The sequence below is a fragment of the Bipolaris maydis genome, assembly GCF_028858645.1.
Source record: "Bipolaris maydis strain C4 unplaced genomic scaffold PSV08scaffold_2, whole genome shotgun sequence".
NCBI classification, from domain to species: domain Eukaryota; kingdom Fungi; phylum Ascomycota; class Dothideomycetes; order Pleosporales; family Pleosporaceae; genus Bipolaris; species Bipolaris maydis.
In genome coordinates, this window is record NW_027093858.1 from 399,987 (window position 1) to 424,395 (window position 24,409).

The 24,409-nt window shown below is 50.9% G+C and overlaps 9 protein-coding genes across 9 annotated transcripts; 5 read left to right on the plus strand and 4 right to left on the minus strand.

The window, feature by feature from the left end:
• Positions 1–267: 267 nt before the first annotated feature.
• PSV08DRAFT_171729 (uncharacterized protein) lies at positions 268–2,112 on the plus strand (the record flags this gene model as incomplete). Its single annotated transcript, XM_014229540.1, has 4 exons — positions 268–443; positions 516–580; positions 750–970; positions 1,030–2,112. The coding sequence occupies 4 exons, from the start codon at positions 268–270 to the stop codon at positions 2,110–2,112; spliced, it is 1,545 nt and encodes a 514-aa protein (XP_014085015.1).
• Positions 2,113–2,613: 501 nt separating this feature from the next.
• On the minus strand, positions 2,614–3,921 carry PSV08DRAFT_367897 (uncharacterized protein; the record flags this gene model as incomplete). The annotated part of the gene is made up of 2 exons (XM_014229539.2): positions 2,614–3,752; positions 3,789–3,921. The coding sequence occupies 2 exons, from the start codon at positions 3,919–3,921 to the stop codon at positions 2,614–2,616; spliced, it is 1,272 nt and encodes a 423-aa protein (XP_014085014.2).
• A 446-nt stretch (positions 3,922–4,367) lies between these two features.
• Positions 4,368–5,814, minus strand: PSV08DRAFT_215055 (glycosyltransferase; the record flags this gene model as incomplete). The annotated part of the gene is made up of 3 exons (XM_014229538.1): positions 4,368–4,567; positions 4,621–5,161; positions 5,246–5,814. The coding sequence occupies 3 exons, from the start codon at positions 5,812–5,814 to the stop codon at positions 4,508–4,510; spliced, it is 1,170 nt and encodes a 389-aa protein (XP_014085013.1). The 3' UTR covers positions 4,368–4,507.
• Positions 5,815–6,396: 582 nt separating this feature from the next.
• PSV08DRAFT_407014 (uncharacterized protein) lies at positions 6,397–7,633 on the minus strand. The gene is made up of 3 exons (XM_014229537.2): positions 7,556–7,633; positions 7,431–7,483; positions 6,397–7,350 (listed from the first exon to the last, which is right to left on the minus strand). Exons 1-3 carry the CDS (start codon positions 7,594–7,596, stop codon positions 6,572–6,574), a joined length of 873 nt encoding a protein of 290 aa, XP_014085012.1. The 5' UTR covers positions 7,597–7,633; the 3' UTR covers positions 6,397–6,571.
• A 155-nt stretch (positions 7,634–7,788) lies between these two features.
• Positions 7,789–9,192, plus strand: PSV08DRAFT_194331 (S-adenosyl-L-methionine-dependent methyltransferase). The gene is made up of 2 exons (XM_014229536.2): positions 7,789–8,080; positions 8,136–9,192. The coding sequence occupies exons 1-2, from the start codon at positions 8,002–8,004 to the stop codon at positions 8,936–8,938; spliced, it is 882 nt and encodes a 293-aa protein (XP_014085011.1). The 5' UTR covers positions 7,789–8,001; the 3' UTR covers positions 8,939–9,192.
• Positions 9,188–10,287, minus strand: PSV08DRAFT_358633 (uncharacterized protein; the record flags this gene model as incomplete). Its single annotated transcript, XM_014229535.1, has 2 exons — positions 9,188–10,050; positions 10,104–10,287. The coding sequence occupies 2 exons, from the start codon at positions 10,285–10,287 to the stop codon at positions 9,188–9,190; spliced, it is 1,047 nt and encodes a 348-aa protein (XP_014085010.1).
• A 1,075-nt stretch (positions 10,288–11,362) lies between these two features.
• Positions 11,363–12,126, plus strand: PSV08DRAFT_358634 (60S ribosomal protein eL43; the record flags this gene model as incomplete). The annotated part of the gene is made up of 4 exons (XM_014229534.2): positions 11,363–11,372; positions 11,423–11,502; positions 11,565–11,689; positions 11,789–12,126. 4 exons carry the CDS (start codon positions 11,363–11,365, stop codon positions 11,850–11,852), a joined length of 279 nt encoding a protein of 92 aa, XP_014085009.1. The 3' UTR covers positions 11,853–12,126.
• A 1,211-nt stretch (positions 12,127–13,337) lies between these two features.
• PSV08DRAFT_383600 (major facilitator superfamily domain-containing protein) lies at positions 13,338–15,197 on the plus strand (the record flags this gene model as incomplete). Its single annotated transcript, XM_014229533.1, has 1 exon — positions 13,338–15,197. One exon carries the CDS (start codon positions 13,338–13,340, stop codon positions 15,195–15,197), a length of 1,860 nt encoding a protein of 619 aa, XP_014085008.1.
• Positions 15,198–19,028: 3,831 nt separating this feature from the next.
• Positions 19,029–23,972, plus strand: PSV08DRAFT_194336 (ABC-2 type transporter-domain-containing protein). Its single transcript, XM_014229532.2, has 2 exons — positions 19,029–19,692; positions 19,744–23,972. The coding sequence occupies exons 1-2, from the start codon at positions 19,080–19,082 to the stop codon at positions 23,655–23,657; spliced, it is 4,527 nt and encodes a 1,508-aa protein (XP_014085007.2). The 5' UTR covers positions 19,029–19,079; the 3' UTR covers positions 23,658–23,972.
• Positions 23,973–24,409: the final 437 nt, after the last annotated feature.

Consider the following 24,409-nt stretch of genomic DNA (forward strand, 5'->3'; position numbering starts at 1 on the left):
ACTAGATAAGCTGCAGAGAACACCACCTTTACACGCACACGGACCGCTCTACCTGTCTGGCCCCCATGTTTGTGGTCGCCTAGAGCGCCACCAACGCCGACCTGCCCACTCGGTTCAGCTGCACGAGGCCTCCAGCCATAATAACCTGCTTGCATTCGGGGCCCACACAGGTGGTGTGAGCAGGAGTGAACCTCGCAGTACCGACACGGGAACCACTTACCAAAAAACGCCACATCTTTGCCCGACGTACTCGACAACCGACTGACCATGGACGACTTGCTCGAGGGCTACATGGTGCTTGACGGAATAGCCGACTTTCTTGACGACCGCTCTCTGACCGATCGCACCAAGCAGCTGGCAACAACACCACAGTCGCAGCCTGGTGCACAAACCTCTACCGGCCCGCTCACGCCCATATCTGATCCAGACCAGCATAGCCAAAAGTACGCCCTCATTGAGGGTTTTCGTGACTGAACTGCCTGTAGCCATGTCCTTGACCTATCTAACAGACACAGTGAGGCCCCGAAAGGCGCGCGAAAACGACGAGGGCACAACAAGAGCCGTCTAGGCTGCATCGCGTGTAAGAAGAGAAAAATAAAGGTATATCTTCTCCACTCCAATAACCGTTCGTGATCCTAAAAGTTGTCACGTAGTGCCAGGAGACATGGCCGTCCTGTGCAAATTGCGACAGGCGTGCGCGTAGGTAACCTATCGTTTGCTGGGCTGCATCGTGACTGAACACCAAATAGTCGTCTGCAGGTACCCAGATGTATTCAAACATGCACAGCACGAGCTGCCCAGACCCAAGCCGCCCAGTCCACGCCAGATTGTCCAGCTGTCGGATAAGCCCATCATGTATAGTCCAGACGATATGCAACTTTTTCATCACTACCTCACTGCCGCATATCCTTGCATTCCCAGCAATAACGAGCAAGTCTGGACTCGGCATATTCCTCTCAAAAGTTACCAGGTAATTACACCCTGTACCTACTACAGACGCCAAGCATCCACAGTTGCTGATTGGCCTAGTATCCTTACCTTATGAATGCTATGCTCGCTTTAGCAGGATCCCATCTTGCCATCCAGGTCGACAACCCAAACGACCGCCTGGCACTCCGGCATAGACAGAATGCCATTGTAGGACTGGAGAATGCCTTTGCTCGATGGCCGCCGTCTCCAGATGAATCTCACGTCATGTTCGCAGCATCCTTCTTGTTATCCCTGCAGTGCAGTTACCTGAACGATGGCTTCTTGGAGCACTTCATCTCCTTGAGAGGATGCTCACTACTGTCTCAACTCATCGTCGCCGAAGGGTTCAACGGCCCTTTCGTAGAGCAGACAGGTGTAGACCTAATACCTGTCGATACAGCAACACACCAATACTTTGGGGTCGGCCAAGATATCCTTCGTGAAGCTTTGCTGTCCCTCAAAGGTTTCTCAAAGTTCATGACTCCAGACATCCACCCCATTGAAAAGGCCGTCGTCGGACAAACCGTACAAACACTTCGATATCTACTTTGCCCTGATGTCGAGCTAGAAGGCAGAGGAACGACAGTGCCAGACGCCAAAGGAACCACTGATCCTTCACAATCGACCGAGGCCCCGAAATCAGTTGCCTCCATGAACCCTTTACTCCCCTCCAGCATGGCAGATATGTTCCATGAAATTAATTGGGATAACATCACCACAGCGCCCGCTGGCTCTCCTTCCCCCCTTCGCTCCTTTCAAGGAATGATGGCAATCTTGACAATATTCGCTACCTGGCCCCAAGAGGCCCTCGTCCACATCTTTGACTCAAATAATCGCCTCGGCAACATCATCCTGGCGCACTTTTCTGCCATCCGCTTCATCCTTGCGCCAATGACGACAACGCAGAGTGCGCTGCGGACCCCGACACGGGCAATTGTACAGTGGTCAGCCAAGATCATTGCCATCATCGACGGCTATGATAAAGGCGGAGAGTGGTCTCAGTACGTGGAGTGGCCGAGGAAAATTCTTAGATGCGTGGAACTGTGTCTTGAGAAGCATAAGGGGTTCACCCTAGGCGACGTACGAGATTTATTTTTGCGCGATCCCGGTGCTTTCAAGGAGGGACGAGCACCAAGGATTTGAAAGAAAAGATTTGGAAGCAAAACATGTATTTTCAAAGATAAAAATATCCATTTCTTCTTCTTCGATATGAGTGGCTATTTTAGGTACTAGACGCTCTACTAATGTTAGGAGAGCATATGAATTATTAGCCTATAGCTCTTAATGCTAACTGCTATGTAGATGTATTTATGCTCTTTGCGATCGTGAACCCTGGTCAGCATCTACCTATCGAGTTCCGAGGATGGTGGTTAAATACGCGTGAAATTCGGAACGAAGCACAAAGCTCCCCCCCGCTTATAGCTCAAGTATACCTCTAGCCAGTACTGCGCCCTAGGTAGACGATTATTAGCAAGTGTGCAAATAAAGTTAAGAGAGATACGTGCTATACTAGGTGGGAGAAGACAATTGTGTAGTAGTGTCCTACAACGTCTGTCACGAATAAGCTATCACGAGAACTCCTCTTTGGTATTATTCTACGGCGTAGGGTTACTGAGAATAGGATATGTAGATATCTATATTAGTCTACTCAGTGACCATATATACATCCTGCATAAAATCAGCCCAGAGCGTGCTCTTCATTCCAGTCTCTTGAGCCTCCCACGCGGCATCGTGATGCAATTGCTCCATCCATAATTGCCATATTTCTTCCTGAGCTGTTTCATCGCCTGCAACCCATGCCTCTCTTATCATCGTAAACTCCTCTTGGATTTGTTTTGTTTTCCTATCTAACGCCTGGCTACGTTCTCTTAGCTCAGCCCCTATACGATTGCTAGGCAAAACCTCTAGTAGTTTTTTCTGCTCGCGGTAATGTACCTCTACAGCATGTACTGACCATTCTCCACCCTGGCTGAAATAGGCAGTACAACCAGAGAGTGGGCAGGAGAAGGGCTTATCACGTACCCCATCAAAATGGTAGCAGTCGAGCGCTTCTACTGTAAGCGGCCACAGGCCAAGCCTTTGTAGGGGAATTTTCTTATGAGCCTGATACCGGAGTCCCATATAATGCCCAACTGGCCCTTTAAACTGCTTAGGTGGCACGAGGATTGTCCTCCGCATACGTTGTGGCTCTGTCTTCAACCATCCCCTATCATCTGTGTACTGGAATAAGCATCTTTGCCAGGGATCAGTACGCCACTGCAGGATTCCAGTCGCAGATTGGGGCTTCTGCTCGAGATAGAGAAGAGAACACTTGATGCTCGGAGGACATGCTTGAAGTAAACATTGTAGCGCTCGCGGAAATGGTTCGTTATCGTCTTCCAGGCTATAACTTCCTTTGCTCTGGTTTAGAATAACCTTTTGCAGATTAGGACACCAATGCTTTAGAGCATCCCAGAAGGTATTAATAAGATCATGTCGAAGGACAAGCGTCCCATGCTCATGGATACATATCTTCTTGCTAATAACTGGCTGGTACTCCACTTCAACGTTTTGCACGTTTGCGAGAAAAGCCATGTCCCAGAACGACTGGCCTGGGTAGGCTTTGTCAATAAGCCACTCAGCTTCAATGAGGAAATAGGTGGCCTTTTGTCCCCAGAAGAGCTTTGAAGCTTCTCTTCGAAGTTTTGAAGAGGTGTGCATAAGTTGGAAGAGGGTGCTAACGGAGCACATGGCGACTATATGTAGCTGAATTTCTACTGGCAATTGGCTGAATATCGAGAAAGCTGTTTTTTGCCGGGATACATTTCTACGTATATCACTAGGGCTGACGTAGGTATGGAAAGGAGTCCGCTCTTCTCCACTTGATGTTATATACACTGCTTGATGGAGGTCCCTAGACTGGGAAGGGTAGGATAAAAGCTCTAGCAAATTGCAGATAGCATCGCGATGCATAGTGAGGAGAAGGATACTCTAGTTGCAGAGTAGTAGTATGAGTAGAGAGTAGCTTACGTCGTGATAAGAAAACGTCGTGTAAAGGCTACCTTGTATATTATTGTCATAACTAAGCTTAGTTATCCCTATGCCGCTTTCCCTATTGAGGGATAGAACGAGTGGTATCTATCTAGCGCCGCGAGTAGCGTCTTCCATCGCCGCCTCCTTGCCTAACCGCTGGGCTCAGTATAGCTCTAAATTTAAGTTTGTTGATCATTGATGGCATAGAGGGGTCTAAGGCGTATTTTGGGGTGATAGGACGGCACAGTTCCCTAAGCGCTAGCACGGCGTACTCATAGTTTGTATACTATTCTAATTAGTACGTAGTACAGTATTGATAAATAAGAGGGAGATCCGCTCATAAGAAAATAACAACCTGTTGCAGCCCGATTACTCTTCATTACTCGCTGTTCTTTCTTGTTCTATTACATCTACGCTTTCCTAATTGTTGTCCCTGGACAGTACGCACTTGTTTGATTGAACCCTGCTCTTTTTTTGCTTAGCTATGGGACTGCTTAAGCTGAGATGGGCAGTATACCTCTCCCATTCATTCCCCCTTCACCACATCGTCGCCCCAATCCTCTCCAAACAAACCGGCTCCACAACCCTAGCCTGCGCATCACATTCACACCTACAACCCCCCCTTTCTTCCCCACAGACCTGCAACCCCCCATGCACATACCCCCAATCACTAAACCAATGCAACTCCCCTGGCTCTAACAACATGGCAACCGCCAACGAATGCACAGCCGCATCCCCCCACCGCTCATAATAAAACCCACCCTCGTGATCCAAGAAATCAAACAAAGCAGTATACGCCTCTCCCCGAAAAAAATCCAAATCCCCAATTTCGAAATTCGACCAAAAGTGACACATGTTCCACAAATCACCCTCCGCATTGCGGTTCCGCAGCCACGCCAGCGCGGGGCGCAGGGGCCAGGGCGCAAAACTCGGGTCGTGGAGTGCGGTCCAAAGAGGAGATGTGGGGATGGCGTTTGTGGATTTGTAATCTGAGAGCTTGCGGAAGAGGGAGGGGACGGTCTTGCCGCGTTCCCAGAGGGCAGTGGTGTAGGCGTAGCGTTTGCGGTTGCGGCGCATGTACGAGAAGGGGTCGTAGGTGATGGCACAGGTGAAGGAGATGGAGGGTTCGACGCGCCAGTAGTATTTGTAAGGTAGGAGAGAGGGGTGTTTGTGGAAGAAGCTGCGGGGAGGGAGGAGGTGTAGAGGTCAGAAAGGAAGGTTATTGTGGTGTTGAGGGTTTTATTAGGGGGGAAAGAGTACGTACCCTGATTGAAAGCGACACATGTGATGGTATCCTTCTTTGGCGGCATACTGAATATTGTCTTCTTGCATGGCCTTCATGTTGCGTCTTGCGCGGTCTTGATCAATCCACGAGGGAAATCCCCACACGGCCTCTGGTATAGTGTTGAATTCCACACTGACGCGCCCCGTGGCGGATGTGTTTTGCACTGCTGCACCAACTTTCTCTTTAAACTCTTCGCTCCATGGCTTGTCGTTGAGAAAGACCCATGGGTACCCGAAACGATCATTGAACTGCTTCTGCACACTACGCACGCTGGCTACCGCGCCACTGACTTCTGAGTTGCGGGCGAGCATGAGCAGGACAGCATTTTCGCGCGCCGTCGTATTTGCCACGGGGTTCTGGCAGTCTGTGTGGAAGGGGGCATCGAGGGGGCGTGAGGGACGGGTTATGGTGAAGCTGTGGATGTGGAAGAGGACTTCGAGAAGCATCAAGGTCGCAATAACCAAGATCGCTTTCCAGTGTGATGAAAATGTGCGTAGCAAAGGGCGGAGCGGGTGCCGTGATGGCGGCCGGATAGTGGGTTTGTACATTACAGTAATGAGACAAGGCTATCACATTATGGCAGAGGCTCATGGGAAGAAGTCAGGACGAAGGATGCAGAAGGATTAGCCCAACCATGCCATAACGAGACGTGCTGAGTTTCGCCATAGTAAGCCTCCATATATCGGGATCATATGAGTGGCACAGTGGCAGCCTAGCTCCATCTGGCCAAATGTATGGAGAAAAGGGGACCTGCGTAATCAGGCCTTCTTCAACGTAATCCTTCTACATTCACCCAAGATCACTCCATTTTGTGTTACTTCGAGTGGAGAGCAAAATCGGAGTGGAGCGCGTGCGTTAGTACATCTTACACTCGCTTGGTTTCTAAGAGAAAAGGGAAAACAGCATTGCGCTTTGTCGAGACTCCAGGCAGTCTTCCTTCCTTCATCCAGACTGTGCCACGCACCGTTTTGCGGCTTGGTTGTTCGAAAGTCCTAAAACACCCGTGTTGATTGGGTATTTGGTATGGATTAGCGCCATGGATGTCATTCAATGATTGCATATAGTTTTCCGATCTCTTTGACACAACTGTTGGTTAAAACCCATGAAAAGTGCGTCCTGGGACTAAGGAATTTGTGTGAGCTGGGGTATCGCTCGAGATTGTCATTCTTCTCTACCAAATGATGATTAGCAGAGAAAGGAAGTGCACGACCGTAAGCCATCAGAACTACAATGACCAGATGTGTTCCAGCTCATCAACCGGCAATCCTGTTCATTTTGCTAATCCTCAATAATCCAGTTGAATCTTTAGTTAGTCTTCTTATTCGGCCCCGCAGTTCCTCGAAGCTTATTCAAGTTGAATGTCGTTGTGAAATAGAAATCCAGGACGGCGGTCGGTAGATAAGTCCACGCGAACCATACAATCCAGCTCATCTTGCCCTCCCATATCCATCTTGTCTTGCGGAATAAGCCGTCGCCAGCGAGGACCTGTTTTACACAGCTGCGCGCATACTGCTTGGTGTCCATGCCGAGCTCTTGGCTATGCTTGAGTCTTCGCTGGTACTCTGCCGCCAGCGGCTGCATGTATGAGCCAGGGGGTAGCGTGCGATCTTGACGCGCGATATTCGATTTCACGCCGCCCGTGACAACGGTGATGACGCGGACGCCCAGCGGCGCGAGTTCAACGCGCAGAGTGTCGGAATACGCGTGCAGCGCCGCTTTGACAGCGTTATATGGCGCGCCCCATACATACGGCATGATACCTGCCAACGACCCCGTCTGCACAATTGTGCCTTTTGCTTCTATCAGGAGTGGAGCGAACGTACTGCACATTTTCATGAGGGAGAAGAGATTTGCCTGGAAGAGCTCGTGCAGCTCAGCTTCGTCGTAGTCCAGCGCGGGTACGACATAGTTGCGGCCTGCGTTGTTATAGAGGATGTCGAGTTTGCCTCCAGTGATTTCGGACACGCGTTTGTGTAGGGACGCAATGGACTCGTTGCTGGTGAGTTCAAGGGGTAGATAAGTTATCCGCGGGTCGGGGGAGGGGTATTTGGAGGGATCGCGGACGGTGCCTAGTACGTGGAAGCCTTTTTTTGGTCGTCAGCATTGAGTCGTGGATGTGCATATACGTATATGCGTAAGTATACATTCGGAGTGCTTGGCATACCCCTCTGAGCGAATTCCAGGGCGAGGTAGTGTCCAATGCCGCCGGGCGTGCATCTGTTCGCGTCAGCGTTGCTTTTTCTCTCGTTCGCTTATACGAGAAAAACACATTGTTGCAGTACCACACACCCTGTGATCAGCGCATACTGCGACCTCGTGTTTCCAGTCATGTTTTTGCTTGGAGTTTTGGTTGTCTTGCAAATGTATGTTTGTAAGCGTCAGACCGTGGAAGCGCTCCAGAACTCTCATGTGCTCCAGTCCCACTTTTCGGCGGTTCTGTCCATACTAGCGCGTCGACGTCATTGCCGAACATCCGCGTCCTTAATTGCTACGCTCTCTTGCTGGTGCGAATGCCTGGCTGATCATTGCTATCCATCTTCGCACAAAACACGGGGAACCTCACCCTCCTTTCTACGTTTCAGCTTTTCATCAATTGTTGAGTTACGCTCTTGACAGATAAAACTGCCGAACGAATACCTGCGTCCAAAGAATCTATCTGAACATTGGCATTTTCCTATCTCTCTCATCATCCTTTCTATCATACATCATATATCATATATTCATAACAAGCCATCATGACGTCTGCGGATTGGTTGCCACAGGTTCTCCCTACCCTTCTCCGCCCATCTATACTCTTGTGTATATCAGCTTATCGTACGGCGTACTACCCAATTCTATCCCTAGTCAACATGTTCTAACAGCAGCACAGATTTCGTCATGACAATGTTCGAAGTAGTCTTCTATGAGTGGAGCCCCTTTACTCTATTTAACATCAACAAACTGCGTTTCAAAGCCTTCGCCCGCCTTTGGAAGCACAATGGTGAAGCCATGTCCACCGAGATGCCCGGCCCTACTTTTGAACTCCTGTCCCAGTGCAAAGGCGTGATTCTCGACGTTGGCCCTGGCTCAGGAGAAGTACTATCTCGCTTCGACCCGAATCTCATCGTCGCAATCTACGGTGCTGAGCCTGCCGAAGACCTGCATCCCAGACTTCGGAAAAATGCCGAAAAAAGCGGCCTAGGGAGCAAATACCATCCGATGCTTTGCGGCGCCGAGCCTGAAAGCCTGATCCCTGCACTACACAAGAGTGGCATTTTAGACGTTAGCGGAAAAGGAGGCTTGGCGTCTGATGGTGTGTTTGATGAGATATGCTGCACGCGCGTACTTTGCGGTGTACCTCATCCAGAACAGACCATCAAGGGCCTCTACAATCTCCTCAAACCTGGTGGCCGAATGGTAATCTGTGAACATGTCGCCAATCCATGGAGAACTCAGGGTAGTGTCGCAGCGCGGTTCATGCAACTAGTATACACCATCCTTGGCTGGCCTTTCTTCATGGGCGGATGCGAACTCCAGCGGCACACATTGGAATACCTGAGAGATGCTGGAGAGTGGGACAAGTTTGATTTGAGATACTACGGTCCCAAGGATTGCATCCCTTTTGTTGTTGGTGAGTTGATCAAGAGGCATGGCGAGCTGGACAAGAGCTATGCTCAAGCTATCAAGGAGTAGTTTGAGGGATGTTATACAAAGTGGATCGCTCATCTATAGTTTATAGGAGATAGGATGTTGGTGGATACTTACATCAAATCATACCAGGTCAGTGCAACACATTTTTGTAGGAAGCACTTCCAACGGGTTGGTTACAACAATAAAGTGTACATCATAGTTATGGTTATATCTTATTGTATGCATAACGTTTGTACATATCCAGTTCTATGAGAGACACACCCGGCATTTACACGTAATCAACACCCTTCTCTATCTGACAAAGTAGCCAAGAGCCATAGCCAGCAAAGTGACGCCCAAGTTCTGGCTTCCGAAACTTCCCACAGCAGCATTCGCTGTTTGTTCAGCTGGACTAGCAGTCGATGACGCGCTAGTACCCGCCCCCCCATTTACATTCGATACAGGAACAGTAGCAATACCCGATGGTGCTGGTGCCTGGGAAGGAAGAGCCACAGACGAAGAGACACCCGAGCTTGCTGGTGCTCCTGAAGGGCTCGGTCGTGAGCCAGGTGTACCGTTGTTCTGTCCTCCAGAGCCACCCGGAGTTGAAGAAGGCGAAGACGACGCGACCGGAGCACGCGAAGCAGTACTTGAAGACCCTCCCGCACTGGGCGTCGCTGTTGGGCTCGCTGCTGCACTAGTTGCAGTGCCCGCCGCACTGCTTGCCGGCGCAGCGGATGGTAAATTATCGGGCAATGGGTTTGCATTTCCACCTTCGCAGTTCGCCTCGCCTCCGAGCTTCACTACCATTCCTACACCCGCCATCGCGTCCCGGAACCCATTGTCGTCCTGAAACTTCTTGACATCAAACGCCTCGTTTTCTCCTGGCACTTTCAAATCGGTGATTTGCCTCCTTCCGGGGTTTGTATACATCAAAAAGGTGTACTGTCTGTTGTCGCCTGTCTCACCGACAGAGCCTGGGGCGACGTAATCAACGGCTGGCGGGGTATCGGTGGCGATGTTGGTGATATCGAAGTTGTTCTTGAAGTTTGCACGGGCATAGTGTAGTTTACGGGCGTTGGTACATGTTGTGTCCACCATGATAATAGTGTATAATGTAGTTGGGGAAATGCCGTTGCTATCACCCAGAGCGAACTTGGGTTCTTGTGCTACGGCTAGTTGGGTGTGAGCTGTTGGTTCTTCCGAAAAGGCTTGACTGACTACTGACCATCTTTTTCAAAAGTTGTTCCATCCTGGAAACCATTGACCGCTTGGTTGGTGTAGCTGACTTGGACTTCGTCACTGCCAAACCCACCCCGTAGATCTTGAGGTATGATAGTCCCGCCTTGTGCAGCCGTTTGCGATACAAAGGCCGCCAGGGCCACCACCTTCCAGTAATAGCGAGAAGCCATGATGTGTAAATTACAAAGTATATCGGGTGATGTGAGAAATGTGAGGAGAACGGAATTAAAAAGAATAAACACTTAAGCACTGCTTAGAGTTGATATGGAGCCTGTCGTCTCTTCAAAGCGACTCGCAGCCCCAGGTTATATATAAATCCTCAGCGAACTCTACATGAACAAGGCTCTATACGCAGAAACAGCGAGGAGTAATACGATCTACGCTAAATGTTCCGCCCCAGGCTGTTCAACGCATGCCAACCCCGGAGAAAAGTCGCAGGGTTCCGTTAAAACCTGATCAAAGTAAAGAGCAGCATTGCAGATCCATTCGTCTTCAGACGGCAAGCGCATAGAGTCTCGGCAGATGCCTACTCCGTGGTCTGTGGGCGCCTTGGGGTGCTTGTCAGCTGTTTCGGTTTCAACGCCGTTTCAGCTGACGGCTACCATACGTTCGCGAACATTTTGTAGCCTGACTATAGCAATATTTACATAACTACGCCTTTTCTAATTCTAGGTGCCAAGCTCCAAGGGCGCTTGTAAGGTACAAAACAGGTCATGAAAACGAAAGCTGTGACAAGAAGTGGGCTGCCCAGATTTCAAGCCTCGTTGTACACGTTGACATCTGGGCATGGATCTGAGTAAGTACTTAGGGCATGGCGCCACACAAAATGTCTGACACTGCGTTCAGGCAGTACGCTGCGTCGCGTTCATGTTCATGAAACTTGATGAGAGCTGTACGAGTAACGATGGTTTGGTGTTGCTTGAAGGCTTGGCAACCACACAGGGACCGGATAGGTGACTGTGGTGGATAACATGCAAAAGACAGCACTCCTATATTCAAGGCATAATGAGTAGTTGACTCAATGAAAAACATAGAAGGGTGTTCCTAGTAAATAGCCATATACGTGAGGAACGATCGAAAACCGCGTTCGCACTATCGCCGTGATTCTCGAAGATGGCCGGACACTAGTTCTTCCAGGGCCGCATCACGTGGCGCCTCGCTTAGAATTTCGAGCCGCCCACCATCTCCTGCTTGCACTTACCAGCTTCGACCACTCCTCATCGTCTATCAAACACAACCGCCAAAATGACGAAGCGTGCGTATACCATACGGTTTTCAGGGAATTAATTATTGACGGCCATGTAGGCACAAAGAAGGTCGGCATCACCGGAAAGTACGGTACCCGTTACGGTGCCTCTCTCCGTAAGCAGGTCAAGAAGATGGAGGTGCGCATTACCCTGGATACTCCACACTGCCAGCACAAATGAGTCGCTCACGCTCAGGATAGATCACACAACACGCCCGCTACGTCTGCCAGTTCTGCGGAAAGAACTCTGTCAAGCGCGAGTCCGTTGGTATCTGGCACTGCCGATCATGCCGCAAGACCACTGCCGGAGGAGCCTACACCGTCTCGTAAGACATCCCTCGATACCCCCCCGAGCGCAACATTATCCGAGAGTTGAGCGTGCGAAAGGGAAAAAAGATTAAGGTCAGTACTAACAAGGTTACCAGTACTCCCGCTGCCGCTGCCACAAGGTCAACAATCCGCCGTCTCCGAGAGATTGCTGAGGTTTAAGGGAACATTGGGCACTGGGGTGGAGTTCTTCAAGCGTTTTCTCTGCATCGGCAATCATGGTCCGATGACATTGCTCAAATGCAGCATTCGGATGCCGGTCTCATAACGATCATGGGTTTATCAGGAATTCATACAAAACAATGGCACCTTCATGACCAAGCAGACCCTGCGCGACAAGGGAAAAAGGCAATAATTGTACCAAAAATGCTCATTGCTTGCCTAGAGTTGCCTGATACCACTGTGATACAAGCAACTTGAGGGTCTTCTTCGTTTGCACATGCCAAGCATCAGTCAACGTCAATAATGTGTAGTGAGGAAATGTTCGCTAACCGTCTGACGAATGCTCTTAACCGGCCATACTTGAAGTATTAGGTCGCTCGGCAGGGATTGTGCTAACAGCTGTCGAAATAATCCGACAAGTTCAACTTGGCGAGAGGACCAATCAGCATTACCACACTCTTCGATGACATTAAACCGCGATATATACTTGGGAAGTTAGTTCAAGTGTTTGGTAAGACCGACTGCCTGAGCAAATGTCGTCCGTCATCCTGCACAAAGTAACGCTGCGTGACGAACATGTGTCACTCTGTAGTGTCAATGAGTGCTGACTGCCGGAGGCGAATATCTGACCCTGCATTCTGTCCCGTGTATGCTAACAAAGGGATATGTGTTGACGAAAATCGTCCATGAGGACGGAAGAGCCTGCAATTCTTACGCATGGATTGGCGTGTGGCGAAAGTATATGTCATATCGTTTCTCTTTCCACGATCGATGGGCCAACAAGGTTCAAACTCGGTGAACATTCCTCATGTTCGACATGGCAAAGTTGTCGTCTTTGGCATGGGTCCAAGGTCACTGACGTGGGCAGAACATCCTTAAAGAGCATCTCGATCAGACCACATAGACGCCGCTGGCAAGCGTGTGCTCGGACCTTTACGGCTACTATGCACAAACCCAGAGCCTATCGAAACGCATGCAAATTATGGGCTCACGATATCCACGCACGACGTCATGCCGCGAATCTACCGACTGATCCGCACGCTAAGTGGAGTCCCGCAGAGCCTCAACACCAAAATCTTCGTCCGATCCCAAACGCTAGAGCGCATGGTGGCGGCACACGTTGCGGTCCGGACATCAGATTTTCACCCGATTGTTCTCCTGGCCACGACGATAGAGGTCTTGTCCGTAGCTGTGCACAGACAATATGACGTTGAGGGCGAGACTACATGGGTGCCGCTCTGCTCTCGCATCCTGCTCGAGTCCTGTTTGTCGGGCGTTTACGGTCACTGACATTGGTGAGATGACTGCTAGCTCATACTTCCCCTGCTTTCTCATCATGCCGGTACCTCACCGGCATCGATAAGTTGAAATGATCGTGTCTCCGTTTTAGTCCTAGGTTTGTTGTGGCCATCCCTTATCATCGTACTTACCTGCGTCTTTTTCTCCCGCTCTCCCCAGCACAATTCTCCCCAAACTTTCGCCAACATGTCCGGCTACTACGGTCCATCCTTTTACAACAAATCTTCGAGACCACCATCTCTAGCAGCATCAAGAGCGAACTCGTCCTACCGAGTCGCTCAAAGTGCGCCAGTCACACCCCGAAATGGATCGATAACTACACCCCGAAACGCCTCCATCCCTAATACGATTGACGGTTCCACTGCTGCACAGACGGCTGCCAACACTGCCGCCAACACCGCTCCTCACACCGGCGCCTCTACACCTGCTTTCTTATCAAGAGTGAACAGTAAGCTCGCGGATGAAGACAATGTCTCTATGAACTCTGAGATCCTTCGCAATGAAAAGGGTGAGCTTATGATCGGAAGGATAGCTGGTGGAAAACATCTCACAGATGATGTCGAGGACATTGATCCTGCTTGTGGACCCATCAAGCGCGTGGATTGCGACATGCCTCTTACCCTGACTGAGATGGTCAACCACGAAGGCAAAGAGTACATTGTCTTGAGCTTCGCGACTGGCGACAAGGAAAATCCTTTCAACTGGAATCCCTGGTACAAGCGCAGTATCACAACGATGCTGAATTTGATGACGCTGTTTATTGGTCTCGCGACTACGGCGTACAGCTCTGGTATCAATAGCATGTGCGAAGAGTTTGGCGTCGACACTATATACGGCCAGCTAGGACTGTTTACATTCAACATCTCGTGCGCTATTGCGCCGATGGTACTGGCACCTTTCTGTGAGCTTGTTGGTCGCAAGATCGTATACGCCAGCGCCTTCCTCTGCTTCTCGCTCATCTTCATCGGCCTCGCACTGGCACAAAGCATCGGCACCATCATCGGTCTCCGTCTACTCCTCGGTCTCTTTGGATGCGTAGGTACCATCCTCGTCGGTGGTACCTTTGACGACATGTACGAACCACACAAGCGCGGCCGGCCCATGGCCATGTTCAGTTTCGTAGCCATCTTCGGTACCATCGCTGCGCCCATATACGCTGGCTTCATCGACCAGGCGCTCGGCTGGCGCTGGGTAGAGGGTATCCAGGGTCTGGCTAACATCCCTCTTCTAATCCTCATCTTCGTCTTCTTCCCCGAGACCCGCGGTGGCGCTAAACTCCACAAGCGCGCAAAGCAGCTCCAAAAGGCCACGGGCGACGACCGCTACGTCGCTGAAGACGACATCTATACGCCAGACGTCAAGTCGATGCTCAAAGCCTCATCCGTCAAAGCCATCCGCATGCTCGTCACAGAGCCCGTCGTCTTCGCCTTTGGCCTCTGGATCGCCTTCTGCTGGGCCGTCGTCTTCCTCTTCCTCTCCGTCATCCCCATCACCTTCACCGAGAAGCGCGGCTGGAACGAAGGCGTCAGCGGTCTCCCCTACATCTCTCTCGCCGTCGGCACCGTCCTCGGATGGGCGGCGCATCACTTCCAAATGGCAAAGTACAACAAGCTCCAGGCCGACCCCAACGTGCGCGTCGTCCCCGAGCACCGTCTCTACGGCGCAATGTTCGGCGCTGTCTGGCTCCCCGTCGGCCTCTTTATCTATTCTTTTACTCAGTACCAGCATCTCAGCTGGGTGGGGCCAGTCATCGGCCTCGCACCCATTGCCTTTGGCATCTTCTTCGTCTTCGAGAGTACGTACTCGTACACTGCGGATTGCTATGGTGAGACGTCTTCGTCGGCGATTGCCGGTCAGGGTCTGATGCGGAACACGCTTGGTGCTGTGACGCCGCTTTTCGCCAGTGCCTTCTTTCATAATGTCGGGAGTCAGTATGCGGGATTGATTCTGGCACTGTTTGGCACCGTGTTGAGTTTGATTCCGTTTGTTATGTTCAAGTACGGACATTTGTTGCGGGCGAGGAGTAAGTTGGCCAAGGAGTATTAGGGGATATGTACATGTAGGATGGTTTTAGTATGTTAGGGTTGAGTGGTGTCGGGGTTGTTGTAATCAAGCTTTTTAACTATATCAATTTGGATGTTACTGATATCATTTTCCTACGGGAAATACTTGTATCTTGTGAGATAAATGGTATTGTTCGACAAAAGTTTCAAGAGTGATGGTGTTGCTGGTACAATCCGTGCTATTGTTGTGCTGCACGTGTTCGGCTTCGCAAGCAATTTTCTAACTAGAATAGCCGCCTTTGTAACCCTTTTATCTTATTACATGTCTACTTAACACGCTCTTAAACTTACATGTATGCTAAAAAGAAAATCACTGCCTTAAGTACCGTGTTAACCTTTGAAGCATTATACATGAACTTTTCAAAAATGAGAATGTTTGAAATAGTATATATAATGGCAGTGGGACCTTGAACAAAAGACGAGCTGCTGAATCTAACTTATGACTAGCCCAAGATATGATGATCATGTTGGCGATGATGCCATTCCCGTTTTATGAGCCAAAATACGCTGTTCTCATTCCCATCAGCTCACGGAATTTGGATAACCAATTTTCAGAACGAAACATGAATCAGAGTAGAGATTTGAAACTAGGTAAGCAGATAGGGCACTGCGTGCTCCTTCGCACCCCTCCAGATGCTGCTGCTATCCTCTAGAAACCCGCGCCTTTGTCCGTGTAAAGTGTGCTCCTCCCTTCCTACAACGTATATACAGCTGGGTATAGATCCTATTTTTTTGATGTCCTCGCCCTGGGTCACGAAGGCTTTTATGGAGAATAATCCTTGGAAATGAATGAACTCAGACTCTCCTGTGGCAGTGAACGATTCCGGATTCGCATTTTGAAGGGTGTCTTGAGGGTGCAAAACGATGTGTTACTTGATGTCCTTCCTGGGTGAAGTCAATGGGATAGACGCGCTAGTCTGCTCAGAACCAAAGGTGGTTCATTGCAATCCAGGAATGGGCAGTTGGCGCAAACCTTGAGGATTTCGGGTTGCGGAGGGGAGGTATAAGGTCTTTCTGCGACGGCGTTTGCGATGCTGAGTTTGGTAGAGAAGCCAGAGTTCTTAACGATGCCGACCTAGTGTCTGCTATTGATGCACTTGCTGAGCAGCCTTTTCCCCTGAGAGTCTAAGGTTGAATGGGGCTGTTAAACCGGACTTTGTGGGAACGGCAATGATATTATTCTTAGTGAGGATTGGCTTGGGGCCTTTGTGCGTGTTTGCAATGAGGGGGACACCACGGTTGCTGCAGTAAGATTGTTAAAATTCTGAATTCAGAAGGGTACTTGAGACTTTAGTTAACTCTGCTTGAGTGTTGGAACGCAGTTTGGTGGTGTTTAGGTGAGATGTAGATACAGTTGAAGTTGGCCATGTTAGAGTGCTGGTATCGGAATACTTTAAGCGCCGGGATGTTGATGTAAGATGATCCAACGCCTGGGTTGAAGCTGTACATGATTGGAACCGCTTTCTGGAGTCCATAATTTTCGACAAATTCCAGCAGTTACCTGTACAATTCCACGGGTACAGGGCTAGGGAGAAAGGTTCCACTGTGAAGTTGAGGCCATTGGTTTCGTGCTTTGTTCAAGGCATCCATGGCAGTACTGACTGCTGCGATGTCGTAATTGTGGTGATCGTCGTATGATACTTTGAATTCTTTTCCAGTACGGAAGTCGTGGTACATTGGGGGTTCAAAAAGGTCAGACGTCTTGGCCAAGAAGGAGGCTGAACCGTGACATGTGATCATGAACAATGCTGTTGTTATAAAAGATATGGACACCCATGTTGGTTGAAGGTTACAGAATAACGACCAACCTCTTCCCGACTTTGGACCACAATGACATATTTGCCTTGATCTTTCAAATCAGTAGCAGAGTAGATGCCTCCCGATCCTCGGCCAATGACAGCGACATCTTGAGTGATTATGTGACTCCATTTGAAGTTCTTGATGTGAACTTGTTAGGGAATAGCTGAGGCGAAAACCTTGGGGGCGAAGGGACAGACTAGAGGCAAGGAGAACACGGTGAAGTGCATGGCGATCAACATGGGGCATATCTCAAAGGTTCGAGTCAAGGCTGATCTGCAGGCTTAATGGAGTATCGATCCATCACTATGCTTAGAGTAAGCTCTTTATAAGGCTCGATTAGGAAATCGCCCGATTGGGCGACCATGTAGTCCGAAAGAGGTGGTTGGAGTCCAAACTAGATCTTTTGTGGGTAGTCAGTGCGTGAAGACTGTAGTTCAGGGGATGCCGTTCGAATCTCCACCAACATCTAGTTGTCATTGGCACTAAATGAACATGGCAATATTACTTTTATGTATATATGATATTGCCGATGCACCCCATATATACCGAGTATGCATTATTACTAGCTAAAAGGTATCGTATTGTCCAAACGTGCGCGGGTAAAATTCACGTGTGCACTGGCCTCACAAAGAATGCGGGCTGCATCCCAGTGGCTCTAAGCAACGAATAAGACTACCGTGACCTGGCGGGTAGCGCAGGGGCCAAGCTCAGATCGGAAAATGGCCAAAATAGGTTGCCTACTGCTTCCCCGATCACGCAACGGGAAGACTAGAGTGCCTAAGCTGCACGACTCGTATCTGCCCGACAGAGTTTGGTTGGGCAAAATAGAGCAATGCTGGTTGCGGCTGATGACCTTTCCCCACAACACAAGCCTTTCCCGCGCTTAAGGGCGGTGGCAGGTACAAGGTAGCATACGAGGCTGGTGCAGCCAAGATTTTGGTATGGTTGAGGATCTCTTAGGGCTGGCAGGTGCCCCAGCCAGTTATTCTGAAGAAAAAACCGTGACCACATGGCGTGTCCAAAACCACCAAGTTGTGAAGGGCAGCCAAGTGTTATGTACGTGTGCCAGTCGGCGTCGCAAGGGCGAAGTGTGGTTGACGGCCAAGCAAGGAACATGCATGCCAATGCTGACCGAAAGAGCAGACGGTAGGAGCCAACAGCGGGAAGCGGACCGAATGATTTCGTCCCCAAGACCTCTCTCATCAGCCATCGCGTGTTGCTGCAGGGAGAAGATTGCCTGGAGCCACGGACAGGGCTGGGAGCGGGTCACAGCCACAGGCCGGCTGGCTTTGCACATAGCGCACGGACCACGTGTAGCAGCATGGGTGTGGATAACGTTAGATGTATGGAGTGGGGCGCCTAGACGGACTAGGAAAGCTAGACGAGCTAGGGCAGCAGCGTGATTGGCCGCTCGGGATTCAACGAGGCTCTCGACTAGCCCCCTATCATCACACCTTCTGGCTGACGAGAGCCAGGCACGCGCCGACTGCATTTCGTGTGCCACCTGTATGCGACCCGCTTGCCGCAACAACTTCACTAGAGAGTCTTGGAGCAACCGACGCCGCATTGTGCTCAGTAAATCTCGCTCCAGACGGCCGTAATGAGGAACAAAGCCGAGTGCCAGCCTGTATCGCTGCCGGCTTGGGCTAGTATGGCACGTGACGGCCGCCCTTCACTCACTCATTCGCCGAGCTTAGCTGGTAAAACGCCGGAACAGTGCTTTTGCTTGTTGCGAAAGCCAAGCCGCTTCGAGCTGCTACCGTGGCCCCCACCACAGACATCAGAAACATGCAACTGGCTGGCATGATAACTGTATTTCCGACCTTTACCCTTCCCAATCCTAGCCAAACACACTACGGACCATCTTCTCGTCCGCACATCATTACGCCCCATATAGCCAAGGGCCCAGATACGTTCCCGTTGCGGCTACTGCAATCGTACTAGCCAAGAAGGAGCATCTCAAGACTACTTCTTATAATACCCTCCCACACCCTTTCACCACTTCTTTCCTAGCACCCAACTCTCTGGCAATAACTGGCGTTTTCAACCCAGAACAACCGCCACCATGAGTTTGGGACCCGGTGGCTTCGAGGCTACCCCCAACAGTGTGATGCCTTCCGACGCTTCACTACACAATCAGTCCCACCACACCGACAGCCTCACAAACAACGACAGCATCGCCAGTACCGAACAGAGGGAAAAAGAGGTCCATCAGCTCGCCAGGAAGTACACACAAAACAGCGTCTACTCAACTACCAGCCAGAACCCTTTTGCAGCTGAACCTGGATCTAAACTTGACCCCAATGGCGGCAATTTCAGTGCGCGCGCTTGGGCAAAGGCCATGCTGCAGACACATACCGACGACAACCAGGCACATCCTCTCCGCACACTAGGTGTATCCTTTAGCAACCTGAATGTGTACGGTTTCGGATTCGACACCGACTACCAGAAGAGCGTTGGCAACATCTGGCTAGAGGCGGTCGGCCTCGTCAGGAAGCTCATGGGCCAACGCGAGCGCAAGATCGAGATCCTACGCGATTTGGAGGGACTGGTCGAGGCTGGAGAGATGCTTGTCGTCCTTGGTCCTCCCGGAGCAGGATGCTCAACCTTCTTGAAGACCCTTACTGGACAAACTCACGGCTTCTACGTCGATGATAAATCGAACCTCAATTACCAAGGTAAGGCTTAGATGCCTTTTGAACTCGCTGCCTCCCACTGACACGCTTCAGGTGTGACTCCCAAGCAGCTGATCAAGAACTTCCGAGGAGAAGCCATCTATACCGCTGAAGTCGACGTTCACTTCCCCAACATCACTGTTGGAGATACTCTTTTCTTCGCTGCTCGCGCGCGAGCCCCGCGTCATATTCCTGGAGGCGCTACCATCGACCAGTATGCCGAACACATGCGCGACGTCATTATGGCCAGCTTCGGCATCAGCCACACGAAGAACACCATTGTCGGAAACGATTTCATTCGCGGAGTATCTGGAGGAGAGCGCAAGCGTGTCAGTATTTCCGAAGCCTGTCTCAGCCAGGCGCCGCTGCAATGTTGGGACAACTCGACCCGTGGTCTTGACAGCGCCAATGCTATCGAGTTTTGCAAGACGCTACGCATGCAAACCGAAATCAACGGAGCTACCGCCTGTGTTGCCATCTACCAAGCACCTCAAGCTGCCTACGACTACTTCGACAAAGTACTGGTTTTGTACAAGGGTCGCCAGATTTACTTTGGCCCTACCGCCCAGGCCAAGCAGTACTTCTTGAACATGGGTTTCGTCTGCCCCGATCGACAAACCGATGCCGATTTCCTCACTTCCATGACCAGCCATCTTGAGCGTGTTGTGCAGCCTGGGTATGAGAACCAGGTTCCGCGAACGCCAGATGAGTTCGCTGCTCGGTGGAAGGCCTCGCGCGAACGCGCAGAGCTCCTGAACCAGATTGAGATGTACAACTCGAAATACGCAACCGGTGGCGAGCATCTGGAACGATTCAAAGAATCCCGACGAGCCCAGCAAGCCAAGGCCCAGCGTGTATCGTCGCCGTATACTCTGTCATACACTCAGCAAATCAAGCTGTGCCTCTGGCGCAGCTGGGTCCGATTAAAGGGCGATCCTAGCATTACCATCTCTTCAGCCATGGGAAATGCCATCATTGCTCTGATTATCTCGAGTATGTTCTTTAACCTCAAGGACGATACTTCGAGCTTTTTCCAGCGCGGCTCTCTCCTCTTCTTTGCCATTGTCATCAACGCCTTCAGTTCCGGTCTCGAAATGCTTACCCTCTACGCTCAAAGACCGATTGTCGAAAAGCACTCTCGATTTGCTCTCTACCATCCGTCTGCCGAGGCCATCGCGTCTATGCTGATGGACCTGCCGTACAAGACCCTCAACGCTATCTCATCTAACCTAATTCTCTACTTCATGACGAACTTGCGGAGAGAGCCTGGAAATTTCTTCTTCTTCGTCTTTACCTCGTTTGTCCTCACCCTGACCATGTCCATGTTTTTCCGATCCATCGCATCCCTGACCAGGTCGCTCGTCGAGGCCCTGCCATTTGCCGCGATTTTGATCACGGGTCTCACAATGTACACTGGCTTTACCATTCCAACATCTTACATGCCCGGCTGGTCTCGCTGGATGGCCTACATTGATCCCATCGCATACGGATTCGAGTCCATCATGGTCAACGAGTTCTCCGGCCGCGAATTCCTTTGCGTCAACTACGTTCCTGCGGGTCCCAGCTACAATGTTGGTGGCAACAACCGTGTGTGTTCCACCGTCGGATCCGTTCCCGGACAGCCCTTTGTCCTCGGCGACGACTACATCAGGTCTACATACGGCTATGAGGCCAGCCGCAAGTGGAGGAACGTCGGCATCATCTTTGCTTTCATGGTCATTCTCTGCGCCATCTACCTGGTTGCTTCAGACTTTATCACCGAGAAGAAGTCCAAGGGTGAAATCCTCGTCTTCCGCCGTGGACACAAGAACCTCGACAGGAGCACTGGCCAGGATGATGTCGAAGGCGGCAGCGAGCGCACCACTACTGCGGCAAACACCAAGTCCGACGACATTGCCATTATTGAGCAACAAACTGCCATTTTCCAGTGGAAGGACATTTGCTACGATATCCAGATCCAAAAGGAACGCCGTAGGATTCTTGATCACGTTGACGGATGGGTCAAACCAGGTACCTTGACGGCCCTCATGGGTGTCTCTGGAGCCGGAAAGACTACGCTTTTGGATGTTCTCGCTAGTCGTACCACCATGGGTGTTATCTCTGGCGAAATGCTGGTTGATGGCAAGGAGCGAGACGATTCGTTCCAGCGCAAGACTGGTTATGCCCAACAACAGGATCTCCACTTGAGCACTGCTACCGTTCGCGAGGCTCTTACCTTCTCCGCTCTTCTTCGCCAGCCCGCTCACATTCCTCGCGAAGAGAAGATTGCCTATGTTACTGAAGTCATTAAGCTCCTTGAGATGACCGAGTTCGCCGACGCTGTTGTTGGTATCCCCGGCGAGGGCCTCAATGTTGAACAACGTAAACGACTGACAATCGGTGTCGAGCTTGCCGCTCGGCCAGCTCTGCTTCTCTTCCTCGACGAACCCACTTCTGGTCTTGATTCTCAGACATCATGGGCGATTCTCGACCTCCTGGACAAGCTCAAGAAAAACGGTCAGGCCATTCTTTGCACCATCCACCAGCCGTCGGCCATGCTGTTCCAGCGATTCGATCGCCTGCTCTTCCTCAAGTCCGGTGGCCAGACTGTGTACTACGGCGACGTTGGCGAGAACTCCAAGATCCTCATCGACTACTTCACGCGCAACGGCGGACCTCCATGCCCGCCTGCCGCCAACCCCGCAGAATGGATGCTCGAGGTTATCGGCGCAGCTCCCGGATCCCACACTGACATTGACTGGCACGACACCTGGCGCAAGTCGCCCGAATACGCATACGTTCAAGCGCACCTCGCTGAGCTCAAGGAAGAGCGCTCTCGCATGACAGACCTAAGCCGCACCGCCTCCCGGCAGGCACACGACGCCGCCAGCTTCCGAGAGTTCGCTGCGCCCTTTTGGGCGCAATTCTACGAGGTGCAACTGCGCGTGTTCCAGCAGCTCTGGCGCACACCGACGTACATCTACTCCAAAGCCTTCCTCTGCGTCAGCACGTCCCTCTACGTTGGCTTCTCGCTCTACAACACGCCCAACACGCTGCAGGGCCTGCAAAACCAAATGTTCGCCATCTTCACCCTCTTCTTCCTCTTTGGCCAGTTCATCCAGCAAATCATGCCGCACTTTGTCGCCCAGCGCGCGCTGTACGAGGCGCGCGAACGGCCCTCCAAGACGTACTCGTGGAAAGCCTTCATCATGTCCAACATCATTGTCGAGCTCCCCTGGAACACGCTCATGTCCGTCCTGCTCTTCCTCTGCTGGTACTACCCCATCGGGTTGTCGCACAACGCCGAGGCCACCGACTCGACGGCGCTGCGCGGCGCCCAAATGTGGCTCTTCGTCTGGGTCTTCCTCATGTTCGCCTCGACCTTTGCCCACTTTATGATTGCCGCCCTGGACACGGCCGAGAACGCGGGCAACATGGGCAACCTGCTCTTCACGCTCTGCGTCATCTTCTGCGGCATCCTCACCACCCCCGAGCAGATGCCGCGCTTCTGGATCTTCATGTACCGCGTCTCGCCCTTTACCTATCTCGTCGGCGGCATGATGGCCGTCGGCGTCGCCGACTCGTCCGTTACCTGTGCCGCAAACGAGTATCTGCATTTCGACCCCGTCAACGGCACCTGCGGCGAGTACATGGCACAGTACCAGGCCATGGCCGGTGGCTACGTCCAGAACCCCAGTGCCACGTCCAACTGCGCTTTCTGCCCCATGGGCGACACCAACGTCTTCCTCAAGACGGTCCATGCAGAGTACTCGAATGTCTGGCGCAACTTTGGCCTCATGTGGGTCTTTGTCGTTTTCAACGCCTTTGCCGCTTGTGGCTTGTACTACTGGGCCCGTGTGCCCAAGCGCCCGACGATTGAGAAGGAGGCGGCCCCGATTCGCGCAGAGGGTTCGCTAGATAGCGAGACGGTGGTTGGAAGGACTTCTGCTGTCGAGCAGCAGGATGCTGAGAAGAGAGCTGCATTTTAGACTTCCTCGTCTCTTGACTCCTTTCTCTTGCGCGCTTTTTTTTTTTTCTTCTTCCCCTTTTTTCCATGATTCAAAGTTGGAAGTTCTGGTTGTCTTTTGCGGGCTTCTACTATGGCGTTGCAACTTGCTCGGCGATAGCACATATACATATACTGTAATTCATCTTGCAATTGGATCCCCCCTTCCCCCCGCTTTTTCTCTTGTAGGGGTTTCAATTGTTTGTTTGTAGGACTTGTGGTAATTAGACTGCTAGTTAAGTCCTTGGATGTTGAGCAGTGTGAAGAAGGAAATTAACGAATATATACCCATTGTCAAAACTTTTGCGTTGAACGTTGAAATGAAGTTTTTTTTTCGCGAATACTTTACGGGAATTTGCACAGTGGTTGTTGGTCCCATGATTACTGTCCTGCTTACCTTAGGGGATCCCCAAGGTTTGAAGGGTCGAATCTTTTTTTTTCTCTCTTTGATTATATGGATGATGTACATAAGAATTTTAATGATGATTTCTCAAGAAATATTTCCACTTTCGCATACCGAAATTGAAGCTAGGAGTGTTTGGTGTTTACTGGTGAAGAAAGCTTGCTGGAAAAGTGTTTTTTGCTTGATTGCTGTCTTTTCTGAGAACTGGTTTTCTATCAATCTACTGCTCATCATGTTGTAGTACTATACATAAGTAAAGTATAAAATCAAGTTGACAACAGTCCAGTGTGATACTGGAACATGGTTTCTTTCCTTGCATAGGTCTTTATTGA